The 18,599-nt window shown below is 38.3% G+C and overlaps 1 protein-coding gene across 1 annotated transcript in view; it reads right to left on the bottom strand.

Annotated features, from left to right (window-relative positions):
* Nucleotides 1-1,293: 1,293 nt before the first annotated feature.
* LOC139115965 (uncharacterized) overlaps nucleotides 1,294-18,599 on the bottom strand; it is a 38,610-nt gene continuing 21,304 nt past the window's right edge. The window contains exons 13-26 of the mRNA XM_070678442.1: nucleotides 18,171-18,350; nucleotides 17,495-17,652; nucleotides 15,039-15,255; nucleotides 14,322-14,501; nucleotides 13,470-13,627; nucleotides 12,833-13,049; nucleotides 12,152-12,331; nucleotides 11,441-11,598; nucleotides 10,360-10,576; nucleotides 5,899-6,105; nucleotides 3,654-3,800; nucleotides 2,900-3,034; nucleotides 2,162-2,341; nucleotides 1,294-1,700 (exon numbers count right to left, since the gene is read on the bottom strand). Coding sequence (XP_070534543.1) covers nucleotides 1,597-1,700; nucleotides 2,162-2,341; nucleotides 2,900-3,034; nucleotides 3,654-3,800; nucleotides 5,899-6,105; nucleotides 10,360-10,576; nucleotides 11,441-11,598; nucleotides 12,152-12,331; nucleotides 12,833-13,049; nucleotides 13,470-13,627; nucleotides 14,322-14,501; nucleotides 15,039-15,255; nucleotides 17,495-17,652; nucleotides 18,171-18,350 — 2,438 coding nt within the window. The 3' untranslated portion in view covers nucleotides 1,294-1,596. The remainder of the gene's footprint in view (nucleotides 1,701-2,161; nucleotides 2,342-2,899; nucleotides 3,035-3,653; nucleotides 3,801-5,898; nucleotides 6,106-10,359; nucleotides 10,577-11,440; nucleotides 11,599-12,151; nucleotides 12,332-12,832; nucleotides 13,050-13,469; nucleotides 13,628-14,321; nucleotides 14,502-15,038; nucleotides 15,256-17,494; nucleotides 17,653-18,170; nucleotides 18,351-18,599) is intronic.

The following is an 18,599-nucleotide window of genomic DNA, read 5'->3' on the forward strand; positions in this document are numbered from 1 at the left end:
GAGCCCATATCGAGACCTAGTGATGATGATTGGCGTGGACCTGAGCCCAGGTGGAGACGTGCAGTAGTGGAGACAAGAAGCTCAACAGAACACTACAAAAATGGGCAAAGGGTCCTTCAGTTAAGCTGCGGAGTGACATGGCAATTGCTGGCCTATAGCCAAGGTCAGACAACTGCTCGAAGCATGGATCCACTCTGGGAGGCCGAAAGTGTGTGAACCAAGGAAGATTACCGAGGCCCAAACAATAAATACTGAATGGATGTGCAGTGACAGAACAAAGCCTGATTGAGGCTAAGTGCCGTCTGCTTAGGAGGAGCTGGTTGACTGAGAAAATCTGGAAGGATCATGTTACAGCTGATGGTGACCTGGAATAAGACGAAAACAATGTGGACAGTTCCCAACCCATCGGTACTGAACATAGATTGCAGGCCAGGAGGTGAAGGAGGCGAGGGAGGGCGTCCTACACGTGAATTCCGCTGTATTTTTTGGCATTAAAATAAGACGCTGTCGTCCTTATATTGTAACTGGTCAAATTAAACCATATGATTTAAGTCCATATACACTAAGACTCATGCATTTGAGAGTATATTTCCTTTTGCCACGCAAAGTTTAACATGATGGTTTACAATGAAAATGGGCAATTAATGCAAGTAACTGTCCCTACGAACGCAGTTGCCACCAATAACATTTGCATCTTTTGACCATGGCACCAATTTATCTTGGCCGTCAGTCCTCAACTTACCTCGGCAAACTCCCTGCCCACCTGAATACGACCTTCTAATTAAATCTATCAGGCTAAAGTTCGATATACCAAATGAACATTTGGTTAAACCAGTCATACTTCCAAAGTATGTGATTCACATGTTAATCAAAGCCAAAAAGAATGAACGAAATAGTAACCGTTTTATGTTAAGCGAAGAAGTGGAATCTTGAAACTCTGCAAGCGGTGTCGTTGTGGCTAATTGATTGTAGGGAAAGTAATAAGTAATAATCACATCGATATCGTTTGGGCAAAAACAGTCTCTGAACGATTATTAGAAACATGGAAAAAGCTCATTTCCTGAAGTACAGCTGATCCGAATGATTCGAAATCGGCATGTCAGATTGTAGTTAGCTGCTCAATAACCCTAACCTCATACCGGTAATAATATTTTCATTTATATCCTGTCTTAGATAAATGTGATTTTTATCAACACACTAAAGGTAATGTTACATAATAAATCAAATAATATTATGAGGTAGATGAACAGTGAATCAATTCTGAAAACATTAAAAAGCAGAAAACACCAGAAATGTCATGAACAGAACTTTAATGCTAAATTTAAAATGTAAAACTTCGAACTAACGATGAATAAAGAGAAAATTACACTGCGAATATACCGATAAAGTGATAGCATTAAATCAATAATTCAAAGAACTGCCTGTAACAGGTTTCTTTATTGTATTTGAAAACAGAAAATTATTTTCTCGTCATTTGAATTTTCATTTTTGTGTGATATTGCTAGCAGTTATATACAGGACAGCTCGTAAGCAGTTAGTTGTTGTTTTGTTGCTGTATTTCAGTAAAGACTAAAATCATTCTCTTTTCCTCGATCATTACTGGTCGCTCGATTTACAGCACACTGCAACAGCCCACACGCCACGTGTGTTGTTATCCATGCTAGCTTCCCCGCCATTTATCGCTTTGCACATTCCATCGTCTGCAAAAAGAGAAACGCCACATTTACCTTCTCTAGGTAGAAGAAGTAGAGGTAGATGTCATTGTAACCACAAAGATCCGCAGGCACTCAGCTCATTGCTAAGTCCACCGACTATGCGCATGGTATCCCTCTTTGTTCTACGACAAGATAGATGCTCGGCCGTTTGGCTCAGTTCTCTCCATAACCGCTCGGCTCTTTCACTAAGTATTATTTAGTGACCGAGCCGTGTGAAGATTTTGTAAAACGAAAATGTGAAATTGGTAGGCAGATATTTCTTTTGTTCTACTACTTCTAGCCTACTACTCATCAGGTTTGGTTCTACATGTCCAAATGCCATTTTAGATTTGAACTCTATGTAAATCAAATTCGGCTCTCATTGTCTTTTGAGCGCTTTCGATAAAATCTCTTTTGGAATGTCTCATTTTTTTAAAATACCAATCAGCTTTAGTGAAGATTCTTACTAGTGACATAGGCTCCATCAGTAACGCCCCAGTACGTGAAAACACTACATCCGGTCATAACCCAGCCCTCTTCACACTGGACATGCGCAACAGCACCGGATGCACCGTCGCTCTTGTCAGAGTAAATGTGTTGACACTGCAGACCTGGTGCACTGCAGCATGAAGCCTCAGACCACACACCTGAAACATTTTATAGAAAGAGATCACCTTATCATATAGAAGGACGAAATCTGTACAGCTGTAAATCAAAACAGAACTATGAAGAATAGATAGAAAGGCAAACGATATCGCGCAATGTTACTTTTCTCTCAGCTTGGTCTTCCACTGTGGCTCTTCGATTGCGCAACCAAAGTGGCTCCCGAGTAGCATCCTCTGATCACAGCCTTCTCTTCATTGTTATTAACAGCCTTTAAATTAAAATTGACCGCATAAAATGATCTTTCTTTATGTTGTCAGGCCTGAACATAAACATGAGTTAAGAGGACACAATCATATAATGTCGGACTCTGTTTTCATCAGAATAATTTCGTGCTTTTTATCTATGAATTTGCTATAAGTATAAGATGTTCTGTTATAACGATATAAGGTTTCAGTTGGTTTGAGATGAAAGAAAAACTTGCAGTATGCCAACTCAGACCATTAGCACTTACAGATTATACATATCAAACGGCCCTGTCTCACGTTTCTACTATGACAGAAACATTACATTAACACGGTTACTACCGTGCACGAACTGACCATTGCCGTAATTGCCATTCTGTGCTAAACACCCACTCCTCACGAAGTCCAATTGGAAATTTGTCAAAAGGTCTTCAGAGTCAGTCCATGGCCGGGCTCCGTCAAGCCACTGCCCGTAAGTATACGCCATGCAACCTGTAAGAGTTCAAAATGTGGAATCAGCGAATCTTTCCTAGACTTGGTCTCTAATAGTAAATAGTAGATTTGGATGGACCAAAGAAGATCTTTGTTATACATGTTTAATGAACTTGCAGTAAAAATATATTTCAACCCCTAGAGAATGCAGAAAAGTCTTCTAAGCTCAAATAGGAGACAAGATTGGGGAGTAGATTGATTGACAGATTTGTGTCTGAATGGGCCTGATAATGTGAAAGATTCAGGATTTGATATATTTTTTTAATTTTAGTTTTACCTCGAGCCTGTACTGTGTCGATAAAAAGTGGCCATTGATAGTCCGGGTCAGAGTGTGATAACTGAAAATAATTATTTTCTTTGTAACGCTTGCTGCATATTTTAATTCCAAACTCTTTCCATGTTTCTGGAGTACAGGGATGTAACAAAGCACATCTTGTCAAATCTACCATGATGACCCAGCGAAATTTCTACTTATGGGAAAGAAACCGAAGGAACTTTCATCATGTCCCACACATTCTAACTTCCTCAAAGTATGTCGCAGTGTAACCATACTTCAAAAATAGCCAGCTGGTTTCAAACATTGAAGAATATTTGTTATGTAGCTATAAGTGACTCTTACCTAGAGTGCTGGCGGGCAAGTCGTTGACAGACATATCACACATGGCTTCTGCTACGTCGTCATCCCCAGTGCCAGACTTCCACACAGACTCGGTGTAGCGACATTGAAGACCCGACCACTTACAACACCTTGCCACAGCATATACACCTAGAAGTGAAAAGAAATCAATATTTGCTAACGTGTACGCTTAGTCTGTCTTCCAGAGTTTTACAGCCAGTGCCATTAATAAGAGCACAAGGTAATCTTTAAGTCGATATGGATGTCCTTGTAACATTCCTCTGAGGACTTTATCAACTTTTAAAAGTTTGCTCCTCTGGATGTCCTTAGGCAATTTATTGAAAGTTTAAAACTTTACATTTTTAGGGTACATCTTATGTACATCTCAATATTAGACTGTGGATTTTCTTAGGCAGATTTTATATACGATGCAATCAGTCTGATATTTGTCCCCTTTTGCTTTAATATCGTCGTCTTTTGTTTACATGCTACTGGGGTGGCCTTAATCGAAATTGCTCAAATTACCGTAAAATGAGTTGATGTTTGACGGTTTGTAATCTTCTGGTCAAAATATTTCTTATTCCTATCTTAATTATTAATTGATTAATTAGTGATTAATTAATAATAATAAACAAATAAGAAATAAATAAATAAATTTATTCATTAATATTTCATTTGGTGTACAGACCAGTCATAACAAGACTTCCATTTCATAGAATATTCTTTAAAAAAATTAAGTGTAGAATTGCTGACTTGATAACTTTAATCCCATCAAAAATATGCTGAATTTCTATCCTGGGTTGATAGCTCTGCTGATTGTCCCGAAGCTGTCCTTCTCCAAGTAAAGTGATGTATCCATTGCTTTGACAGAGTTTGTAAGCGAAGTGTGATGGCGAGTATGTGAGTGAGAGTGCTTCATTAACTCTACAGTGTGTCGAGGAATTGCAGTCGGAAAAATTGTAACAACTGAGCTCGGTCATTGAACCACAGTTTTTAGAGTGGGGATTTGGCCGAGCAGCTTTGACTGTGATGTATTCGCTAGGTGACGGTGCCGTAAATTGTGAGTTTGAATCTGATCAAAATCTGCTGACTTGAACCATGATGTCATATAAGAGTCTGATTTCGGGATTCATGTTTGTTTGTGACTTCAGGGATTCGTGTTTGTGTAGTGATCAATGCTTTGAAAAAGTACCCACTTTGAATTTAACCGTCGTTAGAGCTGTTCATTGTATCGTCACATGTTATCTTCTGACTTGATTGATTGATTGATTGATTGATTAACTTTATTACCTGAAAAATTATTTTTCCAAATCATGTTTAGAACAAAGAAAGGTATACAAATCATTCATAAGCTTACAGGTAATAGGAGTCAGAAAATAGCAATAATGCTAATCAAAGTCTGACCCCTCGATTCAGCTTAATAGTACATTCATGGATGTTAAAGAAATTAAAATATACAAAAATTCATCACATCTAAAACCCAGCTTCTATTGTTTAAAGTAAGTGGTGAGAAAAGTGTCTATATTATATATTCAGTCAGCAAATCCCTTTTAAGTGACTGTGAAAAACTATGTCTGTCAGTTCCTTTTCTTGTATTAAGTGTGATATTGTTCCATGTAATTGCACCTGTGTATGTTATTGATTGTTTTCCTATTGATGTCTTAACAGGTGGGATACATAAATTCCCTTGCTCTTTTTGTCGTGTATTGTATTTGTAATCTAACAACATGCAGTAATCTGTAATCGAATGTGGTAAATTATTGTGTAATAAATCATAAACAAAGATACCAATCAAAAACCTGTGTAACTTAAATACATCAAGGAGTTCCAAACTATTAAAGAGTGGAGACGAACTGTCCCTGAATGAGCATATGAGATTGCCCGCACAACCATTTTCTGGGACAAAAAATACAATTCATATAGGAAGTAAATGTATTTCCCCATACTTCTAATCCATATGATATGTGGGGTTGAATAAACGTCTTGTACAATAAAATAAGTACTGGTTTTGGAATAAAGCCTCTAAGTTTAAAAATAGCACCTTCTGACTTAACAGATGTTTTATTCACACAAGGAACAATATTGAACAAAATGGTCGATAAAATGACCAACGATGAGCAATAAAGGTCAGCGATAGTGGTCTACTTCAGCAAGGTAGCCAATTTGTATATCTGGAGCAGCTGCTGCCCTAACTTCTTTGGGGACGAAAATAAGACTGTCAGAATTGTTTCAGTCACCAATGACTTACCGAGTCCACCTTCTCCATTCTGAGCGACGCACTTTGGTTTGGATGTCACTTGGATGATTCTTTCTCCGTCCCTGGTGCCGTGCGATTCACTTCCATCCGTTACACTGTTGCATGACGTCATCACTTCGCCTTCTTCGCATTCGATCTCTACCTGAACGTCATCGCCAGGGCCGGATATTTCAGACCAGCGACTGACACAACTGGGGGCTATCCCAAATGATTACAAGTAAGTAAATAAACCTTTTCAGTAGAATATTGTGTCACAAAGAATTTCAGAGGTCGAAATTTCGGTCTTTTTAGTAGGCCTTTCTGCATATTATTCCATTTAATTTGTCGACGTTTGAGCACTGGAATGGCTAAGATTATTCAAAGTTGTGCGAGAATTATATGAAGCAAAACGCACTGGCGCAACTTCACCAGAAACTATCCGTTGATAATTGCATCATAAAACACATAAACTTCATTTTTACTTTCGAATGCAAGCATGGAGTGGAAACTGGTGTAAAACTAATGTCGTGATCGTTAATGTTCAGTAAACTTAACTACAACCTCTAGCGCACTGAACGGTAATATTACTACTTAAATAAAGAGCGAAACATTCTTGGTGTACCGGATCAATGTGTGCGTTAGTCTGACAGTGGTTTTCAAAATATCCCATGAATATATTTGACACCGAGTGTAGCAAAGTGATCTCCTGGGCACAGCCTACCTTCTGTAATGGTTGTGACCTCAAAATGAATGCCCAAATCAAGTCCGCTAACGAACTTTGCCCACAATGTTGAGCCAATATCCGTATCTGTGGTAATAGTCGGCAATGCACTGCTTTTGTATATCAAGATGACGTTCTCGTCAAACGCCTCGGCAATTAGGGTGAAATTTGGTTCAGGATGGGGCCATAGTATGTGCCACCATGTCGCCCTTTAAAATTATTGTTTGTGACACTTATGGCAAAATTGAAATAAAGGATATTTAAGCAATAATGCACCCCCTCCCAGCCCATAATGGACGAAAGCAAACTTTGCGCGACATAATGTACGAGGCGAAGCCGAATACATTATGGAGTGCAAAGTTTGCTTATGAGTCCATTATGGCCGGGAGGGTGTGCATTATTGCTATTATTTTATAGTTTTGGCAATGCCAGTGAATTTGTAGTTGTAGAAAACGAATAAAAAGGGAACTTTAAACTGAGTTTGAAGCCAGTGAGCGTCCTGACTCTGCACACATCACATGCACTCCACACTGCTCTGCACTGAACACGCACGTTCAGCACAAAAAATGACCAACACTTTCACGGTTCAATTTTGAATTGAAAGACGATGTATTTTCGAAGGAAATGAAAAGGAACTGCATCCCTACCGTCTATATCAAACTTGAAACATCATCTTTAAATATCATGCCATTCAAAAAGCCGACACGGTAAAATGCCAGAGATGAAGAAAACGGAATGTTCATGCATCCACATCATGATCAGCGAGCTGCACGCAATGGTATCAGCTGATCAATACGATCATTATTATGTCGCTAGTAGTACAGCATTCATTGCAAACGATATCAACAGAGTTCAACATTGTTATTCAAATGTTTATATTTCAATAATAATGGTGTCTATAAATTTAATTTTCGATGGCTTCTTGAGAAGAGCTATTTTATTTCGGCGAACGAGAAAACTTGACGTAAACGGGTGCTTGAAAGGTACAGTTGACAAACATACTGGAGGGTTTCCGTACCGTCGCGATATCGAGAACAAGGCAAGGTAAAACCACAGACAAGGAGAAAAAAACGATGAATGAAAGTTGTCTCCGATTACAGTCAGTGCATCAGAATTAGGTTGCCGAGATGTTAGATCAACGGAGAGTCCACGGTCGTCATGATTGTTGGTAGTAGCTGACCTTGGACCGAGACTTTGAATGGCTCCGTAGTAATTTCCGTAGACACTTCCGGTCAAGGTTGATGACAGCAAGCTGCCGTTGTTGGCCCGTTTACGGCTGGTTCGAGTAGCCTTTCACGCTTGCATTGTTTACATGGCCACTGACATACATAATATGTCATGTGTCAAACCCAGTATCGTCTAGGAGTTTGCAAACGTACTGATATCTGTTTCACCTATACGGCAACGAAGCGAACCATGTTGTAAGTTATAGTAATTGCACGAAGTAGGTGTGCTGTTACAGTTGTAATCACCACACTTATGGTCAGGAACTTGTAAACATCACGAGGCCGAAGGCCGAGTGATGTTTACACGTTCCTGACCATAAGTGTGGTGATTACAACTGTAACAGCTCACCTACGAGGTGCGATTAACGACTTATACCACGAAAAACAGGCCAATCTTCTCTAAAATTTGAAAATTACTGTCAATAAATAGTCTACTGTTGATTTGAATACCCACGATGGAATGGAGTGACCCATTGTACGTCGAAAGGTTCACAGAGGTCATTATGCACCTGGCATGCGAGTTTGGGAGAATGACCTATCCCAGACAAGTAGGACAAGGGCTCTGATCAACTGCAAATCTGCATTTGAATAAGGGCTACAGAGTGGTATAATGCACCTGTGTAGAAGGAAACTATTTTAGTCTGATTGGTTAAATAAAATGGCTTGCCTTACTCTATCTTTTTGGCTATTGGCTAGCGAGAAGGAATTCAATCTGTAGATGCATGTGATTGCCTCGTGGATGCATCAGGCTTTCAATACTATTTTCGTGTTTTCGACTGGTCAAGATGGACCTTGTCAACTTGTCTGATCTGATGACCCAAGAGACTTCCTAGAGTTCCATGGACGGCCATGTAAAAACAACCAAAGTGGATTTACACGGGCAAACTGCCCTATAAGAGCAGCCGCTACTACGGAGCGCATAAAATCCACGATGTGTACTTCAACTTATAAAAAAGTACTTGGCGATGATAACACCGGACGGGATTGTACTATCGATGACCCTTGCCAAGGGATAATCAAGTTCTCCTGCCAGAAAATATACGTCTTTACACAAAGCAAATGTGCAAGATGGCTTGGCCAGACTGCCAGCACACTGGATATTCTGGCAAGGTAATTTATTCTTTTACTAAAATATTTATACACAAAACGAATTCTGTAAGGTTATAAAATTGAATTCATTGACCAAAACAATTTGTTGTGTGTGCGGCAGTATCACAGAATTTCTTTCGACTATTCCACAAACGTTACTAAAAGGCTGTACTCATTTCCATGATATTTGTCACATATGTCTTGTGTTTGATACGTTCAGGTGAATGCGGCAACATCTCTGTACCATCAGGGATTCGATGAGCAGCTTATCAAAGAACAAACAGGTCACAGATCAGATGACGGTATACGCGCCTCAAATGTATGTCTACTGCACAACAAAAGCATGTGTCGAATGTATAACTACCACCTTCATCTAGTGTTAAATCAGAGGAATCTGTAAGTAAACCAGTTTCTCAAGTTACGACAAAACAATGTAACAAAACAGACAAGATTGGTCCAACCCAAGAAGACGCCGAATCTAAAGATGGACAGTCTTCATCAACAAATCATGTTGCTTACATTGAGCATGGTCCAAAGAAAGTTAAAATTGAATTATAAAATGTGATGCTGTAACATATCAGTTGAACAAATTGTCTTCATTTTGTTATTGAATGTGTGTGAATGCTTTAGACATCTCGACTTGACCTATTGTTCTCTTGCAAATTAGTAATCAGTCACACTTTTTTTCGTATTTAAATAAGTAATCACTACACTTTTATTGATATGATAATAATTTTCTTTCATTAAAGTGTGGTGATTACTTATTTACATATGAATAAAAGTATGACTGATTACTTATTTTGCATAAGAACAATAGGTGTCAGTCGTGTTTTCAGGGATAAATGTATGGCAAGAACAATAGGTCACATGACCTGGAGTGGTATAAACAAACGTAGAATACAACCAGCGTATCGGCGGGGACTGATGCTGAGGCACCAGCCAGCCAGACGACAAGTGCATGCGTGAGGACTCAAAAAATGTGATAAATCATACAGTAAGACATTATTATCAATATTGTGCACCATTATCAAGATTTATATTTTTGTGTATTACATGGTTTTATCCGATACTTTCCCTCCTTTGAAATGCGCAGTCCTTTTTTTTTCGTTTTCAAAAGAAAAACTTGCTCGCTGTGGGGCCCGCAATGCTGAATAAGGAATACATATCAGTAATGATGTATGGATATGACGTCACAAAATTCACTGGTATTGACAAAGCTATAATATAATAAAATATAATGGATTGAGAAGCATAGAGTCCCTACAGTATAGTGGTAACTTTACCAGACATTCTTTAAATCCCTTCAGAATAATTTAGTATGCAATTTAATTTGAGCTTGGTGATGAGGACAAACTTGAGTATGCCTGAGTATTTGAGGTGATACCACATTGCTTGTGACAAGCATTGTGCTGACATTGAAAAAATACAGAAACTTACGTCTTGACTTTGGCTTCAATGTAATGCTGAAGCCTTCACCTCTTTGGACTTGGCTGGAAGAACTGACAAACTGAATCCATACTTTGTTTGACTCCGCAACCGTCGATGTCGTCATCGTGTTGGTGATAGTGAATAACTCATTGCGTCTGAGAGTATCACCTGTTCCAATATAGACATTCGCACTGCATGTCTCGAGATCGACCTTGTTTACAGTAACCTGCGAGAAATATTGTTAATGCAATTGTCCGCTTTAATTGGAATTAGTTTCAATGTATATCATGGACATTAGGCCATGTTTGGTCCACTTTTAAAATATTTTTTTTACGTTAAATAGCGAACAAGGATGTTAGAGGAGCACACAATTGAGGAAATAGCATACACGAACGGTAGTGTGTTAGGATTTTAAGAAACACGATTAAGACTGCTAAGGAAAATAAACCAACCATATTTCAAATCCATCAAACGAGAGCATGTCGGCGAAAGATGGCATGATTTACCCGTTAAAACAAAACACAAAAAGCTGATACTTCATGTCTCTTTTCTAGCTGGTATACTTGTTGATTATGTATATTAATGATTTCACGTTGGATGTATAAACACATCTCCATACACATGAGTACACTTACACAGATATTTTCGGAGATAGATAACATGGTGGGCAGACAGATTAAGTAAATGGAAAGGTAGACGAAAGGATATATATATATATATATATATATATATATATATATATATATATATATATATATATATATATATATGTATGTATGTATGCATGCATGCATGCATATACATTGATATCGTATTGAGTACGGTGTTTATCACGTTATACATGGCAGCTATTAACAGCGCATACGAATCTCTGTTTTAGTTTAATTTCACTATCAATTTAAATGGTGAGAATGGCAAGAATGCAAATTCCGCTATACTATGTCACCGGTCTTGCAATGCGTCTACAAAATTCACTCGTTTAACAAAAGAGACCTGTACACCATATTACACCTTCTCTTTCTTTCAGGCAATATGTCCCGCCTTCACAAACAAATCGTAATTGCATAATTTCGGCCAGAAAATACATTACCTCTATATCCAAATCAGGATTAGCTGCTATGAACCACCGACAGTTTGCATAACTGGGATACAAATTTGGATACGCAGGTGACGTCACAGTCACCTCGCCATCGTCTGGAATGGTGATTCTTTTCGGTGCAGAACACGCATCTACTGGCGATTCGGTCACTATATTATGGAATACAAGACAGGGACTTTATCATATGTGAAGTTGTAAAGGCACATCGATGTAAATGCCTGGCTTAATTGACAGACATTATGAACAAAAACATTACAACGACAAACCACAAGATATGTTGTACAGAGTACAAGTTGTATACATAAGCAGTCAGTTTCTTTGATGCAAAATTTAGACATTTCTGAATGCAGGGTCAACCTCTTACACTTTTGTGCGATCAATCTATCCTTAGAATTTACAAGGAGCATCATGATACAATATAAATTGGACGGGAAAAGCAGTGGTTTATTCCCTGAGCATTAATATCTCCAACAGACAAACCAAATTTTAGTAGATGTTACGTAGGAAATTAACGTGTTATTGTAAGTAAATAACTAGATAAATTGGCCATGAAATATGAATAGGCGAAAATCTGGTTCTAAAACTGAAACATAAATTCAGCAATACGGTGAGGTTAGGCCTGCTAGTGCAATATATAGAGATATAATCGTTGCTTTTCCATGCCCCTATTATGAGAAAATTTCGGTTCGACAATTTACTCACCTCCATAGACTTCCCTGTAGTCAATGCATCCGTCACATTTACAATGATCATCGCTGATACCACACCAGTTGGCTGTTGAACAGCAGGGATAAATACCGTGTGGGTCACATTCTGCTGGTGACACACCATTTGGTGCCGTGAATCCTGGACCACACTGTACGTCCTCTCGCCATGCGTTGCCTTTGGAAGAATCACAAAGACCAAAAATCTTATTTTGCATATTTTGCTGTCTTTCGAATTGATATGCCAATATTTATGCTTTCAAGGTACCTTAAGAAAAGTACAATTTTGACATTAAATGAAGTTTTTCACACCAGGACACAGTTATCCAATACAGAAAGAAACAGTCGCTGTAAACAAGTGTAAATGGCAAGGAACATGACATATTGGTTCAAGTGTACAACAAATTTAGAAATCCTCCAATTAAAATATTTGATTGACGTTTTTAATCCTGCGAGTTTATGTCCTTAAGGCAAAATGAAAATAAAGGATTGTAGAATATAATGGATTGACAAGCATCGAGTCTTCCATAGTAGAATGGCAAGTTTATCATACATTCTTTAAATTCAATTTGCGGTGGATGGTCAGTTTGAACTGTTAAGCATGGCTGACCATTCACAGTGATACCCCATTGCTTTCTATAATTATTGTACTGACATTAAAAAACTAACAGCTACTTACCCCTTGGTTTTGCCTTCAGTGTGATGCTGAAGCCTGCACCTCTTTGGACTTGACTGGCAGAACTGATAAATTGAATCCACACTTTGTTTGACTCCGCAACCGTCGATGTCGTCATCATGTTGGTGATAGTGAATAACTCATTGAGTCTAAGAGTATCGCCTGTTCCAATGTAGACATTCGCGCAGCATGTCTCGAGGTCGACCTCGTTTACAGTAACCTGAGAGAAGAAATTACTAATGAAATTGTCCCAATTTAATAGAATTTGGTGTAACAATGTGTTACTTTGTAAGTATATCAGAGGCATTAGGTTGTTTGTGGTTCATTTCAAAACATTTCCGAAAACATGATATATTTAAATGTATATGCATATACAAAACCATTTTCTACGGTCTTAACAACCACAATTAATAATATATGTATGAATCTTGGTTCTTAATTGACTTTTGATTTTCCTCAGACAGTTTCTGTTTGGATGCAAATTAGATTACACTACATCGCCAGTCTGGCAACACAATTATAAGATTTATATGTTTAAGAATCTTGACTTCAATATGACAGTTACTCAACTCTTCCAGCCATGCCTACCTCCACCAACAAGCCAACATACGAACGATAAAAAGACAGAAGCTTCTTTTACCTCTATATCCAATTCAGAGTCAGCTGTTATAAACCACCGACAGTTTGCATAGCTGGGATACAAATTTGGATACGCAGGTGACGTCACATTCAACTCGCCATCGTCTGGAATGGTGATTCTTTTTAGACCAGAACATGCATCTACTGGCGATTCTGTCACTGTCATGTAAATTGATAAAATAAATTTCGTGGACTTTATTATTTTTGAAAATGTCAGTATACGTTAATTGAACATTCTTGTCCAAATAGAACTTTTAAACACAAACATCATAACGAGAAACCACAAAACTGGTTATAAAGGGTACGAGTGATAATCAGGAAACCACTTCAATTTCTTTGATGCAAAAAAAGGTTCATGCCTTTTCTGTAGGCATGGACAACTCTCATACGTATTTTTTCAATCAATGTATAATTAACATTTACAACAGGAATTGCTTACACCGAACGATTGCATTGGGAAAAGAACGATTTATTCCACATACTCTGCGGCTGACACATCGTATTAGGTTTGGGTATATAACAGTTAGATTTTGAAATTATAAATGACGTCAATTACTAAATATATAGGCAATAAAATGCCAATAGGCAAAAAACCTGACAAGTTTGACATTTTCTGCGGCTGACACATCGTATTAGGTTTGGGTTTATAACAATTAGATTTTGGATTTACAAATGACGTCAATTACTAAATATATAGGCAATACAATGCCAATAGGCAAAAGCCTTGTTTGACAAGTATGTGAAAATAATCGATGTGATGAAGGGAGGCCAGAGAGGGCAATAGGTACAGATATCACCATGGCTTTTCCTCTGTCTATAACATCAATCAATTTCAGTTCGCCGATTAACTCACCTCCATAGACTTCCCTGTAATCAATGCAGCCATAACATTTACAATGATCATCGCTGATACCACACCAGTTGGCTGTTGAACAGCAGGGATAAATACCGTGTGGGTTACATTCTGCTGGTGACACACCATTTGGTGCCGTGAATCCTGGACCACACTGCACGTCCTCTCGCCATGCGTTGCCTTTGCAAGAATCACAGTTATCAAAAATCTGATTTTGCATAGTCTTGCTGTCTTTCGAATTTATATGCTAATATGCATGCTTACAAGGTGGTATAGGTAAAAGTACAATTTTGACATTGTTTCAACTTTTAGACAAAAGGACAGGACTCATTAAACACTATACAGAAAGTAATGGCAATTGAAAACAAATGCAAATAGTAAGGAATGAGGAATAGTTCACGTGTACTAAACTTTAGATATCCTCCGTTGGAAGTGTTTGTTTGAAGTTTTCAAAGTTGCAAGTATGTCTCTTTTAGTCAAAATTAAAATAAATTACAGGATATTAAAATATGATGGATTGTTTTTGAAAAGCATCGAGTCTCCCACAGTATAATACAATTTATCAGACATTCTTTAAATCCCTTCAGAATATTTCAGTGTAAAATTGAATGTGAGGCTGGTGATCATTTTGAACTGTCGAGCATAGCGCTGACTTTTCGAGTTGTTACCACATTGCTTGTTATAAGAATTGTATTTTCACTGAAAAAAGCCACTTACCTGTTGACTTTGGTTTCAATGTGATGCTGAAGCCTTCACCTCTATGGACTTGGCCGGCAGAACTGACAAACTGAATCCACACTTTGTTTGATTCCGCAACCGTCGATGTCGTCGTCATGTTGGTGATAGTGAATAACTCGTTCTGTCTGAGAGTATCGCCTGTTCCGATGTAAACATTGGCGCAGCACGTCTCCAGATCGACCTCGTTTACAGTAACCTGAGATAAAACAATTACTGTTGTGATTGTGCCTTCTCGAATTTGGTGTGAATATTGTGTGACTTTGTATCGTATATAAGAGGAATAAGTCCTGCATGGTTCACTTTAAAATTCATATCTGAGTTAAATCGGTAGGGAAAGTATTAGATTTGCAAATAATTGATGAAATAACATGTCATTTGTCGTCTGTCATGATTTTTAGAAAACTAAAAAGATAGATAGTGAAAATATTCAAACTGTACTCCAAATCTATCAAACGCTAATGGCCGAATATCACATGATAACTCCGGTGGGAAAATGTTGCTTCTTATTTTTGTCTCTTGTCTATTATGCATATTTCACTGATAACGTCATTATTTCTTCTAAGTCAGGTGTATAATTAGATATTATTCCCTAATATTTTTCTTCGTTCAGCGAAGGAAAATACGAGTGACGTAATGACCGTGTCACTACGAGTCGAAGACGAGTGGTGACACGGTCATTACGTCACCGTGACGAGTATTTTCCGAGCTGAACGAAGAAAAATATTAGGGAATAATATACTTATCACATGCACAAGCCAAGAATTCGTTATTTTTTTGCAAAATAAAAGTAAGTGTTCCATTACGATTCCGCGTTAAACTTTTGAACTACTTTAGAATAATGTCAGTACGCCGTGCACAAGTGTCAATCATTTCCAGTCGTCCTCGTGCGGCCACTGGCGTTGGCGCTGACGTTCGTTCGTGTGTGGAGCAAATGACAGTTGTCGGTCTACACGTAGGCTACCTCCCGCAAAGTTATACTCTATTTCAAAGATAGCATAGTCCTAGAAATTTATCACAGACGAAGATACACTTTTTTTCGGGAACAAATATCGACTGAATCTCGACGGCGCGAACACTGTAAACGTCGCGCCTGGGCAGATCGTCCATGTAGCCGACACGAACACGAAGTGTCTGATACCGGCTACCAAAAACTATGAAAAATAGTAAAGAATGAGCTACAAAATCACTATCAGTTTTAAGTTGCAGGTGGAATAAGTCTGTGCCTTTGTATAAAATACTATAAAAAATAGTAGAAAGTGAGCAACCAGCTGAAAGTTAGTCGAGGAGACCTTAACCGCATATCATTTGCATCTCATTGTCGGCTACATGGACTGTGTGCCCGCGCCCTGACCCTGCAATGTGTACGGAACCCACGGTATACGCGACCAGCTTCGAGTTCGTTGTTTCCGCAAATTATTCACTTCATTCCTTCGGAATATACAGGTGGTACACTCTTGTGTTTACATTGTTCGGATTAGTAATGTCGTGGTCTGTGAAAATAGCGATTTCATAACATGACTTTTCAAAAGTCATGTTATGAAATCGATCGTTGGAGAAACATGGGCCGCCATGTTTTTGTTTACATATTTACGAGCACACCGAAGATCGACAAAAAAAGGTCCGACGCACCAAAAATTGATGACATAGACGCGGATTGTCGTGACGTAGAACGACCAGAGAATAAATCCCGTATTTTTTGTTCGGAGACGACAAACTGGCTTGTGCATGTGATAAATATAGCTACACAGAGACGAGTAACCTTTACGCATGTATTTTCCTTAGATAAATTGCTCCATAGACACATAAATGGGTATATAGATACATACGTACGTATGTATCTATACACATGCATGCATGTATTCATGAATGTATTCTCGCATCCATCCATCCCTCCATTCATCCATCCTTACGTCCATCCATCCATTCATAGATCTATCCATGCGCGCCAACATACATACATACATACATACATACATACATACATACATACATACATACATACATACATACATACATACATACATACATACATACATACATACATACATACATACATACATACAGACAGACAGACAGACAGGCAGACAGACAGACAGACAGACAGACAGACAGACAGACAGACAGGCACACAAAGGAATACCTACCTATCTACATACATACACACATATAGACATGCATACACACGAATACAGAGCTATAAAATTAGAGCTGAATATGACTTTCCTTTTTAACAAGGGAATCGGCAGGTATTGAAAGTGCATAGGATCTTTGTCGATTGGTTATTAATCTTATTTGCAAAAAGACGACTCAATAAACCTAGCTTGTAAAACAACTAGTAGATTGACAATCACATGAGAGCTACTCTATCTTTCGAGACATTCATTCACAAATAAGCCAAAATTAGTTCGATGAAAAAAGATAGAATTTTTCTTTACCTCTATATCCAAATCAGAATTAGCTGTTATGAACCACTGACAGTTTGCATAACTAGGATACAAATTCGGATATGCAGGTGACGTCACATTTACCTCGCCATCATCTGGAATAGTGAGCCGTTTTGGTTCAGAACACGCATCTACTGGCGAATCGGCCACTGTTTAATGGAATAAATTACATTGACTTTATTAATTTTGAAAGTGTAAAAGTATACCTTAAAATGCTTAGCTAAATAGTTAGAAATGTAAAACACATGGAGACATCACAAAACTGGTTTTATACCCTACCAGTGATAATCGTGGTCAGCGATCAATTTCTTTGCTTCAAGGTCTGATCATGACATTTCTGTATTCAACATCAACCTGCTCTAACGCTTTTATCCAATTAATGTCCCCTTAAAATTCCAAATGAGCATCGCTGATACCCAAAAGATTGGATGGAGAGGGCAATGGTATGTCCCTCGTAGGTTTTCTTCTTTCCCTGACACACTACCTTTGTTTCGATGATGAGTACACATTAGATTAATATCAAATATTCGGTTTATTATTAAATATCGGGGTAATAAACTCTGCCGGTTATAATTGTAAGTGTCAAATGATCGACGTATGGAACAGTATTATTATGGTTTTGAACTACTCCTGTTATCAATAACTTCCTTTGCCCCAATCAACTCACCTTTATATACTTCCCTATAATCAATGCATCCGTCACATTTACAATGATCATCGCTGATACCACACCAGTTGGCTGTTGAACAGCAGGGATAAATGCCGTGCGGGTTACACTGTGCAGGCGATACACCATTTGGTGCCGTGAATCGTGGACCACACTGCATGTCTTCCCACCAAGAATCGCCTTCAAATGATTATATTGCATTTTATGAAATTGGAAAATTCTCCCGCAGATGTACGTAGCATTATACACATATCGACTGACCATGAGGGCAACAGCATACGTGCGTTTCCCGAGGCCGAACGCCCGAGGGGTTAAAGACGTATGCTGTTGCCATCATGACCAGTCAATATGTGTTTTATAACACACCTCATCCACAGTCATGCATAAGAACGTACCATACACAAAACTTGTCGCATGTAATATGTTGGA

Source organism: Ptychodera flava, chromosome 17 (genome assembly GCF_041260155.1).
Source record: "Ptychodera flava strain L36383 chromosome 17, AS_Pfla_20210202, whole genome shotgun sequence".
Lineage (NCBI taxonomy): Eukaryota > Metazoa > Hemichordata > Enteropneusta > Ptychoderidae > Ptychodera > Ptychodera flava.